Raw genomic sequence first — 20,399 nt, 5'->3', positions numbered from 1 at the left:
AGTTCCACTTATTTAAAATCGGAATTGGAACTGACAAGAATTGAAACCAATAAAATATAATGATTATAGTTCTAATATTCATAGGAACCAAGTTGTAATCGACCCGTTGACACCTCTAATGTTCACGTAGTTGGTCACTTTTAATATATATTTTATCTTTTATTTTCATCCTTTTTAACGTTTTTTCGAATTATTTGTACTCCGAATTTGTGACTGTGCTTATAATACATTTTTATTTATTTAGATAAGAGTCCAGCGAGGTGGGGTGCAAATAGAACGGTCCCATTAGTTTCTTTCACACACATAAAAGGGTAATAAAATAGGAAAGACGGAACGAGTGGCCAACCAAAAAAAAAAATTATGATTTTTCTAACACAAGCTCCCAACGGAGCTCTATCCATCAGTACATGTTCCCTCTCCTCACCACCTCCATTCCTAAATCCAAACCCAACTCTCTTCTCCAAACCTAAATCCAGAATCCTCTCCAGAAACCCTAGAAAACCCCTAAATCTCACTGTTGCAAATGCAGAATCGATAGGTGATTCAGGTTCTGCAACTAAACGACCTTTCTCCACCTCTACATCTTCTCCTCCTTCACCCCCTTTCAACAACGACGAAACTATTGTTGTTGGAGAAGAAAACGTTCCTTTGGAAGGCGTGATTCAGATCGAGAAACCCAATTATACATCACAATTGAACAAATGGGGGTAATTCTAAATTTTCGGTTTAAAAAAAATAAAATTTATTTTATCTATTTTGGGTTCGAATTTTAATTTTAACTGTCTAATTCGGAATTTCGAATTCAATAGTCGAGTTGCTCTCCTTGCTGGTGGTGACGTTTTGGTTTTGCTTTTGTTCTCCGCAATTGGAAGATTCAACCATGGTTTCCCTGTTTTTGACGTTGAGACTCTTCGTACTTCGGATCCTTTTATTGCTGGTATGGTTATTGTTCTTTTTTTTTTTCCTTCAGATTATCTCAATTGGATTTTTATGGGTTGTTGTTTTGAGAGGGTCACTCACCATAACTGGTTGGCAGGATGGTTCTTAAGTGCTTATTTCTTTGGGGGTTATGGGGATGATGGGAGAGGAAATAATGGTTTGTCTAAAGTTCTCATTGCTGCAGCCAAATCATGGGCCGTGGGGATTCCTGTAAGTTTATTTATTAATTTAGTTTTTTGCTGAAATGTGAGTTATTAGTTGTGTTAAATAGGTAGACAGATTTGAACAGTCAAATGGTTCTATTGGGTTAGTTGAACAACTTGCATATCACAGGCTATATTGTTATATTGATTGTAAATGTGTATTGAATCATTTGATGAAATGAAAAAAGAAAATTGTTTGGCAGATCCAAAGTTTATGTAATGAACATACTGGACTTGGGATGGTGAGATGACGATATATGCTTAGATTTGTAGGGTGGGATTTGCATTGAATGGATAATAAGGGATCACATGTGATTGGATTTTAGCTGACCCTATATAGTTGGGAATTGGGACGAGGCTTTAGTGATGCTGATGTACATAAGATAGGATTCATGAACATATTATTTGTGGGAGCAAATAATCTATTCCTACTTCATGAGAACTATTAGTATATGCCCCCCACCCCTGCATCTACATCATGATGCAAGTTGAACAAGGAAGAAGATGGAATACGGGGGGATTAGGGAATCTGGTTTGGGATTTAGGTTAAGGATTTGGCAATAGAATTATTCTAAAGGTTTAGGGTAAACCCAAAAGGATTTGGGTTGCAATTAGAACGTACGGTTAGGAATTTAGGTTCATTAGGGTAAATGAAAGGTTTAAATGTTGAGGTATGTAGATTAAGGAATAGGAGTTGAGTGCAAGACAATCAAGAATCAATAATTCAAGATTTCTTGAAAATCAAGAAAATAAAATTTCATGGATTGGTTTCTTGACGAGTCCAAAGCAGAAAATAAACGGAAAAAAATAATAATCCACTTAATATGATAAGTTTTGACCTTTGAAAATAAGGTCTAAATAAAGTCGTGAGTAATACCCATACTTAAATCAAATTCCTAAAATAACCTAATTATAAACTTCTAAACAAATAGGACTAAAAAAATATATGAAATAGGACCATAACTAGAGCCGAATAACGAAAATAAAATAAAATCCAAGAATTAAATGTGACCCAAATAGGTTAGGTCCATGAACTTTGATGTCCCCATCACATCCACCTATATCATAGAAAACCAAGGGAGTGTTTGACTTAGATTTGAAGTTGGTTTAGGTGGAAACACCACTGCTTGCATCCGACTTTTTTCGAATCCAATTTGTATTTAGAGTTTCCAAGGAACTTGAGGTTTGGGGCTTGTTTTTCACTATATATAGGGGATTAGGGAAGACCCATGAATTATGCAAAACACTTCAGGGAGTTAGTGAGCGTATCTCTAGGTAATTGAAAAGAGTGTCTCCAGGGAATTTTTTTTTTGATAAATATAATTTCATAGATACCCAAAAAGAGTTACAAAGAAACGATCGGTCGAGACAACCAATCAAAACAAGAAGATCAATTGTTACATAAGGAATCCCAATGATAAATGAACTCCTCATGGAACACACTTTTGAATTTGTGATACAGTTTACACCAAAAATATAATAGACCTAAAACGTCAAAAACAATATCCATGATAGAAGCAACATCCCCAATGCATATCCTCTTATTTCTTTCCAACCAAAGCCCCAGGTTATTGCAAAAGGAAGTAAATTCCAAAGGATTTTCTTACTCCTCGAAAACGGATTAGACTCTCAACCTTTGAACATAGACAATGACGATTTAGGAGTGACCCAATACACTATAAAAAGTTGGAGGAAATGGGACCAAATGAGATAAGAGAATTCACAATGAATCAAGATATGATCAATCGATTCCCCGCTCAAATAACACATCGAACAACAATTGGGGGTCACGAAACCTCTTTTAATAAGGAGGTCAAGAGTCGGTAATTTGTTATGAGATGTAGTCCATGTGAAGAAACGAACCTTAGATGGGGCTTTTGAATCCCAAATTAACTTGAATGGGAATTGCAATGTGTGATCAGTAGGAATGTCCATACCTAAAGCAAATGAGTTCACAGTAAAATTAGATCCTTTAGTATGGATCCACTCGCTAACATTATCTTCCGTATTCACCCAACTTAGAAGGTCAAGCTGAGTAGTAAGATCTTGCAGGTTCTGCATCTCCTAGTCATTGAATTCCGTCCTCAACCCAAGTCACACGCAGGTTCGTTTCCTTCGAGGCTCAAGAAAGCAACACATGACATTATTTTTTTCATGACAAGTTGTAAAGCCGAGGGAAATGGTAATAGAGTGATGAGTCTCCACACCACCAATCCTTCCAGAATCTGACCCTATCTCCCTTACCTACTCTAAATCGCACTCACCTCTTGAACTCCGACCCAACTTTCATAATCCCTTTCCACACACTGCACCCGTATGTAGATTTGACCTCCCTACTTTCCGAACCATTCTAAATTTCCCCATACTTAGCCCTAATAGTCTTCCTCCAAAGGCTATTGGTTTCCTCCCCGAATCTCCACAGCCACATTCCTAACAAAGTCCTATTCAAGATCTTAAATCCCATGATTCCTAAACCCCCATACCTCTTAACATCATACACCATCCTCCATTTCAACAAATGTGATTTTTTTATCACCATTCTTATTATGCCATAGAAAATCCCTGACTAGTTTTTCTAATCTTTTCTCTACACTTTTTAGGATAGTAAAACAGAGACAGGTGATAGATCGGGATACTTGCCAATGTATTCTTGATTAGAGTGAGTTTCCCTCTTGATGTAGATAGGTTTGCTGACACTTATCTCAATGCCTATGATCGAGTTAAGATGCATCGAAGAAAGAAATCAACAGCATTAACCGAGTCAACTTGACCCAAGCTTTGATCGGTCCACAAGACCTAGTTTAATTTTCTTAGGATTCTTTTTTTTTATTGATTTTATAGTTTTTAAGTTGCATAAGTAATCCTAGTTAGTTTCTATTTCAATTTTAGAAAGTTTTTTTTTCTAGTTAGTTTCTAATTTGTTTTATGTTTAAAATTCGTTTTTATTCTTTAAGTTATAATTAGAAGCCCTTTTAGATGTCCAAATTGAGTTCTAATAGGATTAGAAGGTTAGTAATATATTATAGATAGATTAGGAAGTTTTTTTTTAGTATTTTAGAAGGTTTCTAAGTTGTTATGGAGTTATCTATATAAGGAGCTCCAATAAACAAATTCAATGAAGTAAGTTTTTTTGAAGATTAATTAATAATAGAAGAGACTTTTCTTCCCTTTATTTGTTTTTTTTTAGTATAAGAGCCCGATATTGGTTCTTAATTTTAATGTTTGTGATTGATTTCTATCAATCTCAAACCTAGATTGAAGTTTCTAGTTTATTTTGTTCAACATAGAGATTCTTCATTACTCTTAGTTCTTGGGATTTCACCCTAAAATCAGATTTTTAACATAAACTCCAAGTTTGTGTATTCTATCCTACATCAGTTAGTATCAAAGCCATACTCTTTTGATCTTCATCGTGCCGATTGGTACAAGGAGCCACGATCTTTTGAAGGGAGATGCACAAGAACAGATTAAATCCAGATAAGTATGTAGTGCACTTGAGGAAATTACTGCTCGGTTTGATAATGTTCATCAATCAATTGATAAGAGATTGGAGGTGGATTTGAAGCAAATTCAATTCAAATATGGCAAAGAAATAGATGAACTTCGAAGGAAGAAACAAGCTCTCTATGAGAGACTCAAATTGCAACGGAGTGAAATTCAATCCATAGTCAAGGTCGAATTAGAACAGTTATTACAGAGGGTTCCCTAAGTTGAAGAATATGTTTTACAATCGCCGCCTCAATTTGCTGATGAAGGTATCTCTTTTCATCCCCAAGTTGTTTCTGTTACCAAAAATCATCCCCAAACTCTCCATAGAAAAAATCGAAATTCCTCACCCACAACCAATAAAGTCCCTTTGTTCCACCACATTTATACCAAGTTGTTCACAGACTTCCCCAACATTATACCTCTCAGAAACACATAAAACAACCCCAAAACCAGCATCAACTTCCATATGTCCATTCCTATTCACCAAAATCAACCAACAAATATCAACCCCCACAACATGTTTCTTATAACCCCAACCCTTCCATATAACCCTTAACATCTTTCCCAAACCCAACCAGCCCCTTACATCCTTGATAAATTGAATCCCTATTATACTCCATCACCGACGCAAATCAATCAGGTAAAATGTTGGCTTAAGACGAACATCCCATAGTTCAATGGCCTTCTCAACATCGATGATTTCCTTAATTGGTTGTTTACTGTGAAGAGTTTTTTTTAATATAAGCACAGACGTTTCAAATTCTATGAAGAAGGATATTTAGTGATGGTCTACCTTAACAATGATACTTTTTCAATGGACACCCACAACAAAACTAAGTTAAAAAAGATTGGGCCTTTGGAAGTGCTAAAGAAGATTAATTCTAAAAGATATTTTATTTGTCCCAAATTTTTGGTGTGAAAGTGATGTTTCGGGTATTGCTTAGTTTCAATCCCATCAACATCGCTATCGGAGACGATAGTGTTATTTACGTATACAATTAGTAATATTACACTTGTCCTTTGACAAATAAAAATCGAGTGATTTGCATGACTTCTGTGATATTGAAGATCCATCACCCCTTGGTTGGATTTCTTAAACTAGGCACATGAGCTCTGTTTGAGTTCATAAATTACTTTCCTTATTCTGCACACTCTCCCAATCTCCCCCTGAGCAACAAACCCAGGTGGTTGCTTCATACATCCTCATTCTAATCACCATAAAGAAAGGCATTATATCAAGTTGATATGATGGTCATTATTCTGTTAACATAACTAATACAAGAACACAAATGGAATTTAATTTAGCCCATTAGAGAAAAAGTCTCAAAGTAATGAACATCGAAGGTATATGTATAACCTTGGCTACCAATAGTGCCTTTTGCCTGTCAATCATACCCTCAGTTTGAAACTTCATAACAAAAACTCACCAGTAGCCTGTTGTATCTGTGCTAACTTGGGGTATGATTACTCCCAAGTATTTATAGAACACAAGACAAATATTTCCTCTTCCACGTTGGATAAGAAAGAGATTCTTGATTTGTCTTGAAATAGAAATTGCAGAATGAGACAAGACAAACTGGTGATACGAGGGACTTAGATGGTCAAAATAAGCAAATTGAGTGATTGGATGTTGAATACACAAACATTTACCTCTTTGAAACAATAGGTAAATCTAAGTTAGGAGTGGTCTAGGTGGAAGAATCCCCTGTAGAAGATGCCAACTTTGTAGAGGGCTTAATTGTTGGATTTTGTATTGTAAATGTCTTGCTTTTGTGGGTATACACTTGCAACGGCATGCTGACATTGGTAGGAGGACAGGCTGAAAGTGGTATTGAAGAGGTACTAGAGAAGATGTACTTCAGTAGAAACAATGTTTCCTTCACGTGAAAAATATGGAATAGTTTCAAAGAAGGTAACATTGGCACTGATAAATAATTTCGAGAAAGGGGATCAAAACATTTGTACCCCTTTTGGTTACGGGAGTACCAAGAAAAACACCTTTAATCACATGGGAAGGCAATTTATCAAGTGTTGAATCCATAATATGAGCATAACAGAACCAAAAATAAGTGGAGGGACATGAAACAAAGGGAAATATGGGCAAAGGCACTGAAGTGAAATCTGTCCATCTGACATGTATAAAGGCATGTGGTTAATGAGGTATTATGCAATTAGAAATGCATTTGGCGAAAAACACTTCGGAACTTCCATATGAAATATCATGGTTTGAACCACGTCTAACTAGTGTCTATTTTTCATTTCTATTACCTCATTTTTGTTGAGGGGTGTGCATACATGTGTTATAAAGCATACTATTTGAAACACCAATTCAACAAGTTCATCTTTTCATAAATTCGAAGGCATTATCAGAACCAAAGATGTGAATATCAAAACCAAACTGAACTTTTATTTCTTTATTAAATGATCTGAATATAGCAAAAACTCTAGACCTTTCTTTCAACAAGTAGGGCCATGTCATTCTCGAGTAATCATCTGCAGAGTTAAGAAAATACTTAAAACCAAAAAGACTAGGAACACGTTTAGTATTTTCCACAAGGCATTCTGGTATTTCACATTTTAGTATTCTTTTCAGCAATGGCTTTACAATATTTATTTATTTTTTCAATTTACATTGGCAGTTGGGATTAATCATTAGGGCAGCAACATCAGGCCATATTCCACCATACAACTTTATTCTGGTAACGATGGGAAGCACCGCAATCTTGTTGATTGGATGGAGAGCACTGTTTTCTACCATCGTCCCTGGTGATAAGATCAAGAAGAACGATGTATACAGGCGTGGGAGCCCATTTGAACTTTTTGAGGTAATATTCTATCCCTTATTTAACCGGCACCTTGAAATATTGCATTACACCTTATTGTATTTTCAGTTCAACACTGTCCAAATATTTCATGTGAGATTTTCTGTTTCCATAGACAAGGAAGCCTAAGAAATCTTTCATGTTTGAAATGTTCCTAACAGTAAACTGAAGACTATAATGTACTAATGTCCACCATACACTAGTTCAATATTATTAGTTAGTTTTCAGGTAGTTCATCGAAAAGTATATTAGTAACATAGGAAAGAAGGTTTTGGTGACAAAAGGTTTAACGAATGGGTGATTGCATAAGAACCAACCATCATTATCATCCTCAAAGCCTCATCCCAAAGATTTGGTGTTGGCCATACGAATCCTATTTCTGAATTCCATTCAATCTAGAGCCATGCCTTCTCTTATTGAAAGAGTAGCTGCTTTCACTATCGTCATCCATGTTCTTTTTTGTCTTTCTCTCGCTCTTTTAGAATCTTCAACCTAACCAACTAAAAACCCGTTTCACCTTGCAAGCTAATTTTTTTACGAAATATGGATGACAATCTCCAGGCACATCTCTTACAATTCCCTCAAAGTTTATTCATACTAAAGACTGTAAGCACTCAATTTATTTGTCAAGTCAGAGGTGGGCCCATGTTGACGTTGATATTTTTGCACAACTTTTCTCTATCTATCCCTCAGAAAACAGAGTTATAGAATTTTAATAGAGAACATTTTGTTTGTTGTTGCAGTTGCTCACGTCGTTGGTACGAAGGTGGTGATAAGTGGCCCATGTCTCATCAGCTTTTTTACCCAAGCTTTTGTTCACATTCCAAATATGAATTTCTCTAGTACTAATAATATCCAAGCTCTTTTGTATCCATTCTCTCTCTCTCTCTCTATATATATATATATATATATATTGCTAACAAAAAAAATTAGCTCCTCTATAATATGCAGTAGGTAAAATCTTAAAATTCTTTGATTAATGAAAAATAGATTGTAATTCAAAGTCTTAAAAGTTATTTAAAGCTTAGATTTATTACCAAGCCCTTATTACTGATTTCCTCTGAAGTTGTCGGGCTATTTTTTGCCGAGTTGGAGCTTTCACAGGAAAATTATGGGAAGCGTGGAGAGACTGACACATCTTCGGAGGTGAAAATTTTCCAGAACTTTATAAGTCTCTTTATATTTAACACAGTAATTGCGTACACTAATCCCATGATATTCAAACCATCACTTCCTGACCTGTATGTAGACATTAGATTTGAGTAATAGAAAATCAGATCTATAAATGTGAATCAATCATGAAAATTATAAAACATAACTGATGTCAGCAAATGAAATTGAATGTTTATCTATAGGTCAACAAATAATCCTACTTTAGGGTTAATGGATCAGAAAGTATTTTATTAGGGATTACAGGGGTTGGTTGTGTTCTTATATACAACAAAATTTCGGTTTTGTTACTATTGTCCCAAAATATGCAAATTTCATTCTTATGGGACCCACAAATCTGTTGGACTTTCTACAAACACATCCTACTTTAAAAAAAAAAATAAATAAATAAACACAGGATGAATTCATTTTACTGGGTTTAATTTTCTTTTAAGGATAAGAGTGCATTTTGAGAAGGCGGGGGAAATGAGTCCCCCAGAGTGTGTCAAAAGCTTATGGGTCGTTAGGCTGAATATACCATGTTTTGCCCTTTTGGCCATGAGTGCGAGTTCGGACCCTGCACAAATGAATACATGCATACGCGACTAATGTGATAAAGGCACATAATCGTAGATCTTTTTCCTTGGGTATTCGGAAGAAAAAGATCTATGGTTTTATGCCCTTTCCACAATCGTGGGAATTTACCACAACTCATGGAATGGATAAATTTAAAGAGCTGCTATTGGCACTCAACTCTTACTTATTACATCTTAATTATAAAAAATAAAAAAAAGCAATAAGTCAAACCATTCTCTCTTATGTTTGGATTTTTCTTTATGTTAGGTTGAATGAATTATACAGCTTTCTAATGTTGAAGTAATAACAAATTTTTGTAATGTTTGAATAGTGTGTTTTTATTTTTGTAATATAAGAAATTGAGTGTGTAATAAGTAAAAGTTGGGGTGCCGATATCAGCTTTATAAATTTATGATTGGGAATGGGAGGACCACGGTGGTGGGGAATGTAAAACGTATTAGGCGTTATGCAGCGTAGGTATTTTGGGGCTGCAGTTACTCTACAGTACAGCTAGTATAGTAGTAGTAAGTAATTTAAAGTGATAACGATGGGACGTCTCTAGGGCTAATATTAGTTGCCCAATATATGTAAAAAAATGCCTTTAATAGCTACCAGGTGTTCCTGAGCATCTTCTGATCCTAATCCACTAGATTCATTCCACGTCATCAGGCGCCAATACCCATAGTTTATCTGTTAAGCCCAAACTTGACGTCAGGTTTGGGATCTCTCTCTCTAGTCTAGTCTAGGGCTGAGGCTTCTAGGATCTAGGCTCTAGGCTCTAGGCTCAGTCTGAGCCTTTTTAAGTCAAAGTCGGCATGATTGGATGGTAATTGTTGACTATTGGATCATAAGCCTCTCGTTAGTAATCAGGAATACGGAAAAAATCCGACCTATAATTTGATCAATTTTGATAAATGAAAAGTATGCGATGTATGTTTTATGCATGTATTATCCATTTATAAGAAATATTATTTGTAAGGATGTTATTGGGCATACCTATGACATAGTGTAATTGAGGATCTGTCTAAATTTTTTTTTTTTTTAAAAGAAAAAAAAGTCAAAGTTAAGAGATAAATTATCAATTTGAAAAATGAAGATATAATCTCAAATAAATGTAAAGAGTCATCTCCAACTATTTATTCCCCCTAATTCTCAATTCTAGATTTTATAATATAATTATTTTTAAATATTGAACAAAGTTAATATAAATATATGGCTTTAAAATCATTTTCCCCTCTTCATCTAGATTTTAATGAAAAATTATAAGACCAAATCCTTGTTGTTTAAGTCAATTTATAATCTGACAAAGTAACGAAATGAATTCTGAGAGAGTGCACATCTTTTGCTTACTTTGATGTCCCATTTTATAAGCTTAATAATCTTTTCATTCTAATTGGATGTAACATTTTCCTTATTGATATGGTTGCTTAATATCATTATACCCATGCACACAATGTAAGTGGAGGATCATGCCCCTCATTTCAATGTAATATGTAGTCTTTTTATTTTTTTTCCATGTAAATCGAGGGGAAAAGAAGTTTAGCAGAAAGAATAGTGTATTGTGAGAGAAGCAAGGACAAGGAAGTTAATCTGCTTAAATATGTAACATGAATGCCAGCAATGCAAATGTAGTTAAACCCTCATATCAAATTTAATCAACATTTTTACAGAGGTAAATCTTTTTGGGTTAATGAATAGGGAATAGCAAAGTTATAAATTTGTGTTGATAGGACATGCATTTATCTTCCATGAGTTGACTAGTGAGTCGTAAAGTTCACTCGACCGAATTAAATTGAGTTTTCATGCTTTAAATCATAGGTTCATGGCTTTAAGATAACGTACTTAAAAGGCATTTGGATCTGTGGCTTTGTGCAGTGTTTCCTCATTGTATAAATAAAAAAAATTTAACAACCACTCCTATTACAAGTGCAAGTGCATTGCAGTGGTCCCCAAAATATATACAAATACCAGTTAATTGAAAATGACCATGTAAATTAAAAGGGTCGTTGGATGGCCATCCTTAATTTCAACCAAAAGTCAAAGATAAGTCAATGTACCCTTAAATAAAATCTTTAATACACACAAAATATGTCTCCTCACTTTACAAGATGAAAGGGAAACCTAAATAAGTCCTAAATTAATTAAATTTTTTAAGGTCATGAGGAACTTATTTGCATCTTAGCAGGTCAGGTCTGAATTCCACTCATCCACCACTAACTTAGCTGGCTTACTAGGTGTTTTTTCTTTTGTGTTCTTTATCTATTAATTAAAGAGAACATCTGGTATCTGTGGGGGTCTCTTTTTATGCCAAGTTGCCTGTTTTGTCCATCTCATAGGGACAAAAGGAGACGAAAATTGACAAAAGAACACATAAGAGTGACACAGCCTTTGACAATCTCTTGTCCTTCTCATATCAAAATCTGTAGCTATCGATAATCTACTTTTTCTCTACTACGATCTTTATTTGGATTTTGTCTTTCCAATTGAATCTCTAAGTATAAACACCTCCACATCCTTCTTTGTGTTCCCACTTCCCACACACACACAGACCATTACCCATGGACTTGTACTCCCTTTTAGATAAGACACTGGTTTGGGCTTTGCCTGCATTTAAGCCCACTCTTTATAGATTGATGAAATGGCTGGTCATAGCCATAGGCTTTACTTTATAAAAAATAAAAAAAATTTTGAGTCTAGCCCAAAAATATTAGCCAGATTTCTAGCACTTAAAATCAACATTTTTTTTCGGATTATGATGGTGCTTGAGATTGACAACATACTAATCTCAAGGTATATGGGATGATCGTGAAAATGGGCTCCTTCTTTTATTATGGGCTTAAAACCCTATCTTTCACTGTGGGCCTACACTATGTCCGTGAAAAAAAATAATCTCATATCAACAACTAGGAATCACTTATCAAGCTATTGTTTAGGGGTGTAACTTCACCATGTTAGTGGGCCTGAACTGTGTTCCATGTGGTAGCTGTAAAACTTCACAGTTGGGAAAATTTAAAGAGACCAACGATTAAAAGGTTTTTGTAAGTAATGTGTATATATATTTTGGCCCAAACCTTAGTTGGTCTACACAATGAAACATAAATTGTTAGATTCTAATTCTAGATTCTTATTATGATCCATCAGAATCCAAACTGATACTCGGAATTTAGAATCTCGTTTGGCTACATTGTTTTTTGAACTATTTGCCAAATCTGTTTCTACTGTTGTGATACGAAATATTCTATAACTAGACCCAAAAAGAGACATTACATAAAAATGATGATCTCTTTTGCACTAAAAATCAAGATACAGATTCCAAAATCTTGAATCCGATCCAAATGCCCCATCTAAATCTGATCAATAATTTTGAGTACTTCCAACATGTGCAAAGCCCATAGGTTAAAAAAAAAGGCCCAAGATTAAAAAACTATCAGCGTGGTTTTTGGGTGCAGGTCCACCAAAACATAGATAGGCTCAGTGGGCCCAAAGGAATGTGTTTTTGGGTGACATCACACATGTTCAGATTACATTTTGTGATACCAGACCCACTGATCATTGATAAAAATATAAATGACAGCTATATCAATGGCAAAGTCCAAAGGGAAGGATAGAACCCACCGTTTGACTATATAAATATGGATCAGATTATCTCACAAACAGGACCCACTGCATCCTTTTGGGGAGGGTTACAGCTTACGAATGCATATCAAATGGTCTCTCACATAACAATCATTCAATCTAGCTGATTTTGGACCTATTTTTGGGAACTATAGAACTATTCTCTTTCTCTCTCTCTCTGAGATTGGGTCAGATCAATCGAACTTGGGATTCGGTTTGATGATTTTGATTGTCTATTACATCATTTTCGGACCAATCATGTAGGGACCGGATCCAATTATATGTAAAAAATGTATATGGTTATACTATATACTTTATTTAGATTAATTAAATTGGAGGTTCTTAAAGAGGGAGAGGAAAATCCATTAAAACCTGGATTTAGATAGTGGAAGTGGATCTACATGTTTTTAATAACATAAAACGTGTTTATGAGTACAAATGTAGATTTGTTTAGTCTAACCCAAATCACCCAAATCTTGGGATAAGGCTTAGATGGTGATGATGATTTTTTTTAGATGGATAGTGAGTAATTCTATTTTAATTATTAAATATAATTGGATCGGATTCAAGTCCAAATAATACAATCAGACAAATCTCTGATCCAATAAGTATTCAATTGATTCTAGGTTGGATCTTTTTGGTTTTGGTCACATATTGACTGGATTTGATCCGAACCAGTGACAGACATACCCCTATTTTGGTCAGGACAATTAACTAGCACTTTCTTGAGGGAAAGAAAAATTTAAAGCAGACAAACAAGTAAGAGAAAATAAGCACCACCAGGCTCTCCCAGTTTGCTGCCCATTAAAAGGTTGGTGAAAATGAAAGGAAGCAAATGCGTTGGAGACAGCCAAGGGCCTTGCCAAAGGCCAAACATCATTCCACAGCAGAAGCCCTTGGACTCTAGTGCTGTTGGATTCACTCATCATCACTATAATCAAAGATAGTCAGTCCCTTCTCTCTACATGTTTCCCTCCCAAACTCTACTCTCTTTTCAAACCAAATCATTTACATTGGAAAATCTGTCTCCATGAACACCTTCATGCACATTCCATGCAACAACCAAAAAGGAGAAATGAAAATAAAAATAAAAATGATTCACTGAAAATTTTCATTAGTTTTTAATATTTGAAACCAATGACACCTTAATTATATGTTATATTAATGTGTACAGTATTAAATTAATAATTGATGACACAGTATTGATATGATCTAATAATGTTGATGTCTCACAAAATAAAGCTTATTTTGGGTGGGGGGCCATTTACCCATCATTCCTGGAATATTTCTAGTCTATCAGAGAGACCCACTTCTCACTTTTTGTCTAGAAGCAGGTGTTGACTACATCAAGCCGTAAGAAAAGCAAAAAAAACTAATATAGAGATGAGAAAATATATTTTTATGGTAATATTATTTGTTGCAGTTCTATTCTATTACTTATTTTTCCCATTTGGGTGGTTTAGAATTCTTAATAATTTTATTTATTCCTTTACTTTTATGTTTCAAGATTTTAATCTTTTATTTTCATTATTAATTTTTTGAAAAACCAGTTCGGCTGAAGTGGTATGAGATGGAAGACAATAGCTTTAAATTTCAATTAGATCCTTGAGGGTGCAGAGTGGTACAGGAGCACTGTAGCAGTACTGTTGTGAAGTGACTGGATTGATGGACAGTTGTCTACCCTTTCAAATCTATCCAAGGTCTGGATACTGTAAAAAAAAGCAAGCTAATTTTGGTTATTTCTGACCCCTTCCCCACCACAAACCTACTAGATATCTAAGGAGGTGTACTATTTTGTTGTATTAATTTATAGCTGTTTAGATATTAAACAAATAATAGTGAGACATCTGGCAGTTGAGACAGAAAATATAGATCCAATAGCCAGGTTTCTACTATTGATTGGTATAAAACCTGAGGCAAATAACATTTTAAGTAGCAAAATCTTGCTTTCTGAGGGGTGAGAGATAGGGTTACTGGCTAATGAGAAGTCTAAAAATGTAAAAAAGAATTACTTGTGAAATGAGGTTGGTTTGAATGTGTTGGTGCAGGTTTTGGTCTTTTTGTTGCAGATGGGTTTTAGTAGGGTCTAAAGGTCCTTAAAGAAAAGGGCCAAAATAAAAAAAAAAGGGAGTAAAGGGGGGAGAGAAGGATGAAAGCAAAAAACATGGTCTTTCTCGGATACACAGATCCCTATGGAATGCAGGAGGGCTACCCAGCATAGCTTGCTGGAACTCATTCTTTTTGTTTAGTTTAAAGGGTGTTGCTTTGTTTTCCCCACATGGGCTTTTCAGAGAGAGAGAGAGAGGACTGTAGAGTGTAGGGTGCATGGACTCAAGAGTTGTGTTTATTTAGATATATAGAGTAGAAACCATTTGTTTAGATAGATGGTTGGAGTTCTTCATGATTTCTACAGCTAGAAAACAAAAAACCCAGTTTTCAAATGGAGGGGAACATGAGATTTTGGAATGATTAGTTTATTAGTTTCCCAATGATTGAGTTATTGAAGCAGTAAGGATATCAGGAGGTGAGATTAGAAAGAGAGAGAAATAGAGAAGATGAAATCCACCAACAGTGATAATAGCAACAACAACTGGCTGGGTTTCTCTCTCTCACCACATATTAACATGGAGGTTCCTTCAGACCCTCAACATCATCATCAAACACAGATTCCCTCTTCTGCTGTTTCTACTGCAGTCCCAACAAGTTTCTTTCTTTCATCTCACCTGAATAACTCTGGAATTTGTCATGGTGTGGAAGGAGGAAATAGTGGGTTTTACTCTAACTTATCTGTAATGCCACTTAAGTCTGATGGGTCCCTTTGTATTATGGAAGCTCTTAGTAGATCACAACAAGAAGGTTAGTTTCTTTTCAAATTATGTTTAATTCTTTCCTTTCTCTTCTTTTGGTTTTCTATTCTTAGCTTTGAGACAATTTTTTAAAACATCTAGACCCCTTAATTTGTCTCATCTTTATATGTGAAGTGATGGTGCCCTCTTCATCCCCAAAACTGGAGGACTTATTAGGTGGTGGTGCAACTATGGGTAACCATCATTATGGAAGCAATGGCAGAGAAACTATGGCTTTGAGCTTAGACAGCATGTATTACCACCAAAACTCAGAGCCTGGAACCAACAGACAACCTTCTTTTAACTCTCTTCAACAACCCTTTAGGCAGCAACAAGAGCATGTTCAAGTCCAAGTCCAACAACACCCATACTTCTCTGGATTAACTGCTCATCATGGGATGTATCAGGCATCATTAGAAAATTTAAAGGAAACCCACCTTTCAGATTGCAGTCTCCAATTTCCTCCAATTTCAGAAGATGGGATTGCAGGCTTCAAGCACTGGATTTCTAGGAACTATTCTGCTAACCATGCCATGGAGCAGAAGATGGTTGGTTTGATTGGTGATGATGGAGGGCCTGGATCTGTTGGTGCAATGGGTTATGGGGATTTACAGTCTCTGAGCTTGTCCATGAGTCCTGGTTCACAATCAAGCTGTGTTACAGCTCCACAACATATCTCACCTACTGAAACTGAGTGTGTGGCCATGGAAACAAAGAAGAGAGGGTCTGGGAAGTTGGGTCAGAAGCAACCAGTTCACAGGAAGTCCATCGACACATTTGGGCAGAGAACATCTCAGTATAGAGGTGTTACAAGGTCAGTTCACATATGTTTCTTCCTTCTTCCTTGGTTTCCTTTCTTGTTAAATCCATGTTTCTTGAATTTTTTTTTTTTTTTTTGGGTGAGGTTTTTACCTTCTTACCAGTTGCCCTCTCTCTCTCTCTCTCTCTTTTTTTTTTTTTTTTTCTCTCTATGTTTTTATTTTTATGAATATTCTAACAAGCCCAGTGGATTTCTCTTCCATCAGACACAGATGGACTGGTAGATATGAAGCACATCTATGGGATAACAGTTGCAAGAAGGAAGGGCAGACAAGGAAAGGAAGGCAAGGTTCGTCAGGAAAAATAACTTTTTATAGTATATATCTTTGGACTTATTTCTTTTCAGTAGTTCTGCATTTTAATTTTTTGGTCCCTTTGTGTTCTTAGCCTGACAAGTGCTATTAATTCTTGTTTGTCATCTTCTTGCTGCTTCTGCTTACCATTCCTCTCAAATACTTCTCTCTAGTTTATTTGGGTAAGTCTCTTTCTTCACATTATTTTAACTCATTAGTATCTTAAAGTCTATTTGAATTATAATCTAATCACTCCAAATTGTATATTTCAGGGGGTTATGACATGGAAGAGAAAGCTGCAAGAGCTTATGATCTAGCAGCTCTCAAGTATTGGGGACCATCCACATACATCAACTTTCCGGTATCGTTCTATCTGAACAATGCCTGTCGACGACGCCTCGACAATTTTGGTTACTAAAATGTGGTTTCTATGTTGTTTTGGCAGTTGGAGAATTATCAAGAAGAACTTGAAGAAATGAAGAACATGAGTAGGCAGGAATATGTTGCTCACTTGAGAAGGTAGAATAATCACGATTTATTTACCATTGTTGCCTACATTTTCATTCCTTTTTTTTTTCCGACAAATTTCATAGCTTTGTTCGATCTTTCTTACAGGAAAAGCAGTGGGTTCTCGAGAGGCGCATCGATATACCGAGGAGTAACGAGGTCTTGTTATAAGTCTCTTCGGTACAAAAACTCCCTTTTATCTAAGACATAAGTTTCTTTATTGTAAATTGTATCTTTGTTTGCTATGTATTTCTCCAGACATCATCAACATGGAAGATGGCAAGCCCGGATCGGACGGGTTGCAGGAAACAAAGATCTTTATTTGGGGACATTTAGTAAGTTTTTAAAGTTTGAGTTCCTTAGAAGAATGCTTTCTTGAGTTTAATTATTTACTATGTTAAAATTTAATCCATAAGTGACTCTTCAAGCACATTTAGGACTTTAAGATGCTCATCTTTCATGCACTCTTGATTCTTACAAGACACCTTTCAGTCATTGTGAGATTGTACAAGTCTGATTTTCAGTAACATTGATCTTTTATAAGGCCGATATTTCAGATCATCAGATGAAAAAAGAATAATAATTAAAATAATAAAAATAAAAAGTGTTCCGTTGGCCATTTATAAGCATCATTGAAGGCTAACTTTCAAGATTCAAAATCTCTTATATGCTAAGTCTTAGATCTTAAGGTCTCCTTAAAATTGAATTTCAGGCACCCAAGAAGAGGCAGCGGAAGCTTATGACATTGCTGCAATCAAGTTTCGTGGGGCAAACGCCGTCACAAACTTTGACATAACAAGATATGATGTGGAACGAATCATGGCGAGCAATACCCTCCTTAGCGGAGAGCTCGCCAAGCGGAACAAAGAAATATTGTCAAGCAATGATGTCACTGATCACCACTCTGCTCAGAACAGTAGTGGGGAAGCTGGTTTATCGGAAGAGAACAATGTCGGTGGAACCGATTGGAAGATGATTCTATACCAGTCCTCCCCACAACCACCAATGGATTCCGTTGAATCTCTTGATCAAAAACCAATAGGCAACGGGAATTACAGGAACTCATCACTCTCTGGGGCCCTAAATGACCTTATATCAATGAATTCAGCCCAACAAGCGGTGACCAACTCGAGAGAAGGTAGTCCTGATAAAACTGGGGTCTCGGTGCTTTTTGCGAATCCCCTATCAGCTTCAAAGCCGATCAATCCGAACCTCCCGATGAATTCTTGGATCCCATCAGCACAGATTAGGCCTACAGGTTCCATACCTCACATGCCAATCTTTGCTGCTTGGACTGATGCCTAGCTTCTATGTTTTGATAAACCAGAAAATTTTTGCATGAACAAAAGAAACAGAAAAAAAAAAAAAAAAAAGTCAAAAAGAAAGAAATGGGTGGTGTGGAAAAAGTAAAATTTTTAACTTTCTTTTGGTTGTTAGTGGATGAAAGTGGGACCAGTTAATCTTCATGTAACCAGAGATTGAAAATTTTGAAATTTTCAAACTGATACTTTTGGCCCATATTGAATGAAATTTTTTTTGCATAAAATGGTTGAGTAGGATTAAAGTGGGTGTTCAATCATTAAATTCAATGAAATCATGTTTGATAATATGGAGGGTAATGAGGTGACCCCATGACCCATCCATAATTAAATTTGCTTTATATTGGTCCTGCTAAGTACAAAATCAGCTAAATGTTTGCCAATAATGCAAAATGAGTCTTACTTTGACCACACCTCATGATATCTTATGTAATCTGCTTCTAGACTCACTTTTTCCATTACACCATCATTACCATTCTTCTTTTCTATCTGTGAGCTTTATTCAAAAGCAGCAGACATTCCATTTCATTATTTGGAAAAGGTGAGATTGATATCCAAATGAGGACTTTAGTCGGTTTAGTGTTTAGTGTTTAGTGTGCCACTTTTACAAGTTTTTAGTGGTTAAAAATGCTTTTTTCAACTCCACTTATTGTAAAATAAACATTTTGAGAGCTCAGTTTAAAGATCTTTCATGTCCTTGTGTGAACTCCAACAACAATGAGTGCTCATCCTTGTGAGTATTCACACGTGTGAGTGTTCTTATGCGTGCACACAATCTAAAAACTTAAAAGCAATTGTTTCCTCAGAGGAACTTGCATACATACTTCGAAACCAGTATTGATCTCAAAGAAACCTCGTGAGATTTTTATAAATTTACCCTACATGTTGCTTTTGCGAAAGTCTGAACTTATAACCTTCAAATAAAAGTTTTTGTGAAAAATAAAACATAAAAAATATATGATAAAATTTAGATTTTCTCAAATACAACTCGATCCTTACTTTCTCTTACTGCTTTTCTATCTTGACTAATTCTTCATGTTTTGATTAATTGTGTTGACTGTTTCAAATATTAGATAAGACCCTCCATTATAAAGTTCAAATGGAATCGAATTTTGCACTAACCATTTCTTAGAGAAAATATCATCATAGATATTCCCATGTCATGAACCTATGCATAGGAATTTCTTTTTCTATCTTTTTTATTGTTCTTCTCTTATTCAAGCTAATACCCACCAACAAATTACATGTGAATGTATATAGGATCAGGGTCGTGTACACATATATTTACAACGTATTTTGTCTTATGTGGGTTAAAATTTTTGGATTGAGATAATTTTTAGTGAGGATGATCTTTAAGATGAGGAGATCATTTTCACCAAAAATTAACTCAATCAGAAACTTTTAACCTTGTCAAAAGTGATTTATAAAAAATGGACAGTCTACAATTCTTCAACTCATAAATATGGGATTAGAAATTTTAAAATTTGCTGATTTTTGGTGAGGATGATCTCCTCATCATAGAGATCATCCTCACTAAAAATCAGCTCAATCTAATACTTTTAGTCCACATAAGACAAAACACATTTTAGATATATATATATATATATATAGGAAGCCATTCGAGTGTCAATTATTTGGCCAACATTTTGTCTTACATGGGTTAAAAGTTTTAGAATGAGCTAGTTTTTTTGTGGAGATGATCTCTATGATGAGGAGATCATCTTCACCAAAAATCAGGTCATTCTAAAACTTTTAACCCCATCAAAAGTGATTTACGAAAAATGGACGATCCACGATTCTTCAAGTCATAAACTTTGGTTTA

At 35.3% G+C, this 20,399-nt stretch overlaps 2 protein-coding genes across 2 annotated transcripts; both read left to right on the top strand.

Annotated features, from left to right (window-relative positions):
- Positions 1-319: 319 nt before the first annotated feature.
- Positions 320-8,465, top strand: LOC147406977 (uncharacterized). Its single transcript, XM_086435345.1, has 5 exons — positions 320-707; positions 810-937; positions 1,037-1,149; positions 7,271-7,456; positions 8,197-8,465. Exons 1-5 carry the CDS (start codon positions 361-363, stop codon positions 8,224-8,226), a joined length of 804 nt encoding a protein of 267 aa, XP_086291471.1. The 5' UTR covers positions 320-360; the 3' UTR covers positions 8,227-8,465.
- Positions 8,466-14,769: 6,304 nt separating this feature from the next.
- LOC147406976 (AP2-like ethylene-responsive transcription factor ANT) lies at positions 14,770-18,814 on the top strand. The gene is made up of 9 exons (XM_086435344.1): positions 14,770-15,649; positions 15,775-16,453; positions 16,665-16,747; positions 16,925-16,933; positions 17,024-17,112; positions 17,197-17,270; positions 17,367-17,417; positions 17,517-17,593; positions 17,971-18,814. Exons 1-9 carry the CDS (start codon positions 15,349-15,351, stop codon positions 18,561-18,563), a joined length of 1,956 nt encoding a protein of 651 aa, XP_086291470.1. The 5' UTR covers positions 14,770-15,348; the 3' UTR covers positions 18,564-18,814.
- Positions 18,815-20,399: the final 1,585 nt, after the last annotated feature.

This window comes from Akebia trifoliata, chromosome 3 (genome assembly GCF_017979445.1).
Source record: "Akebia trifoliata isolate Shusen 1 chromosome 3, ASM1797944v1, whole genome shotgun sequence".
Lineage (NCBI taxonomy): Eukaryota > Viridiplantae > Streptophyta > Magnoliopsida > Ranunculales > Lardizabalaceae > Akebia > Akebia trifoliata.
This window is presented reverse-complemented; position numbering and strand designations above follow the sequence as displayed.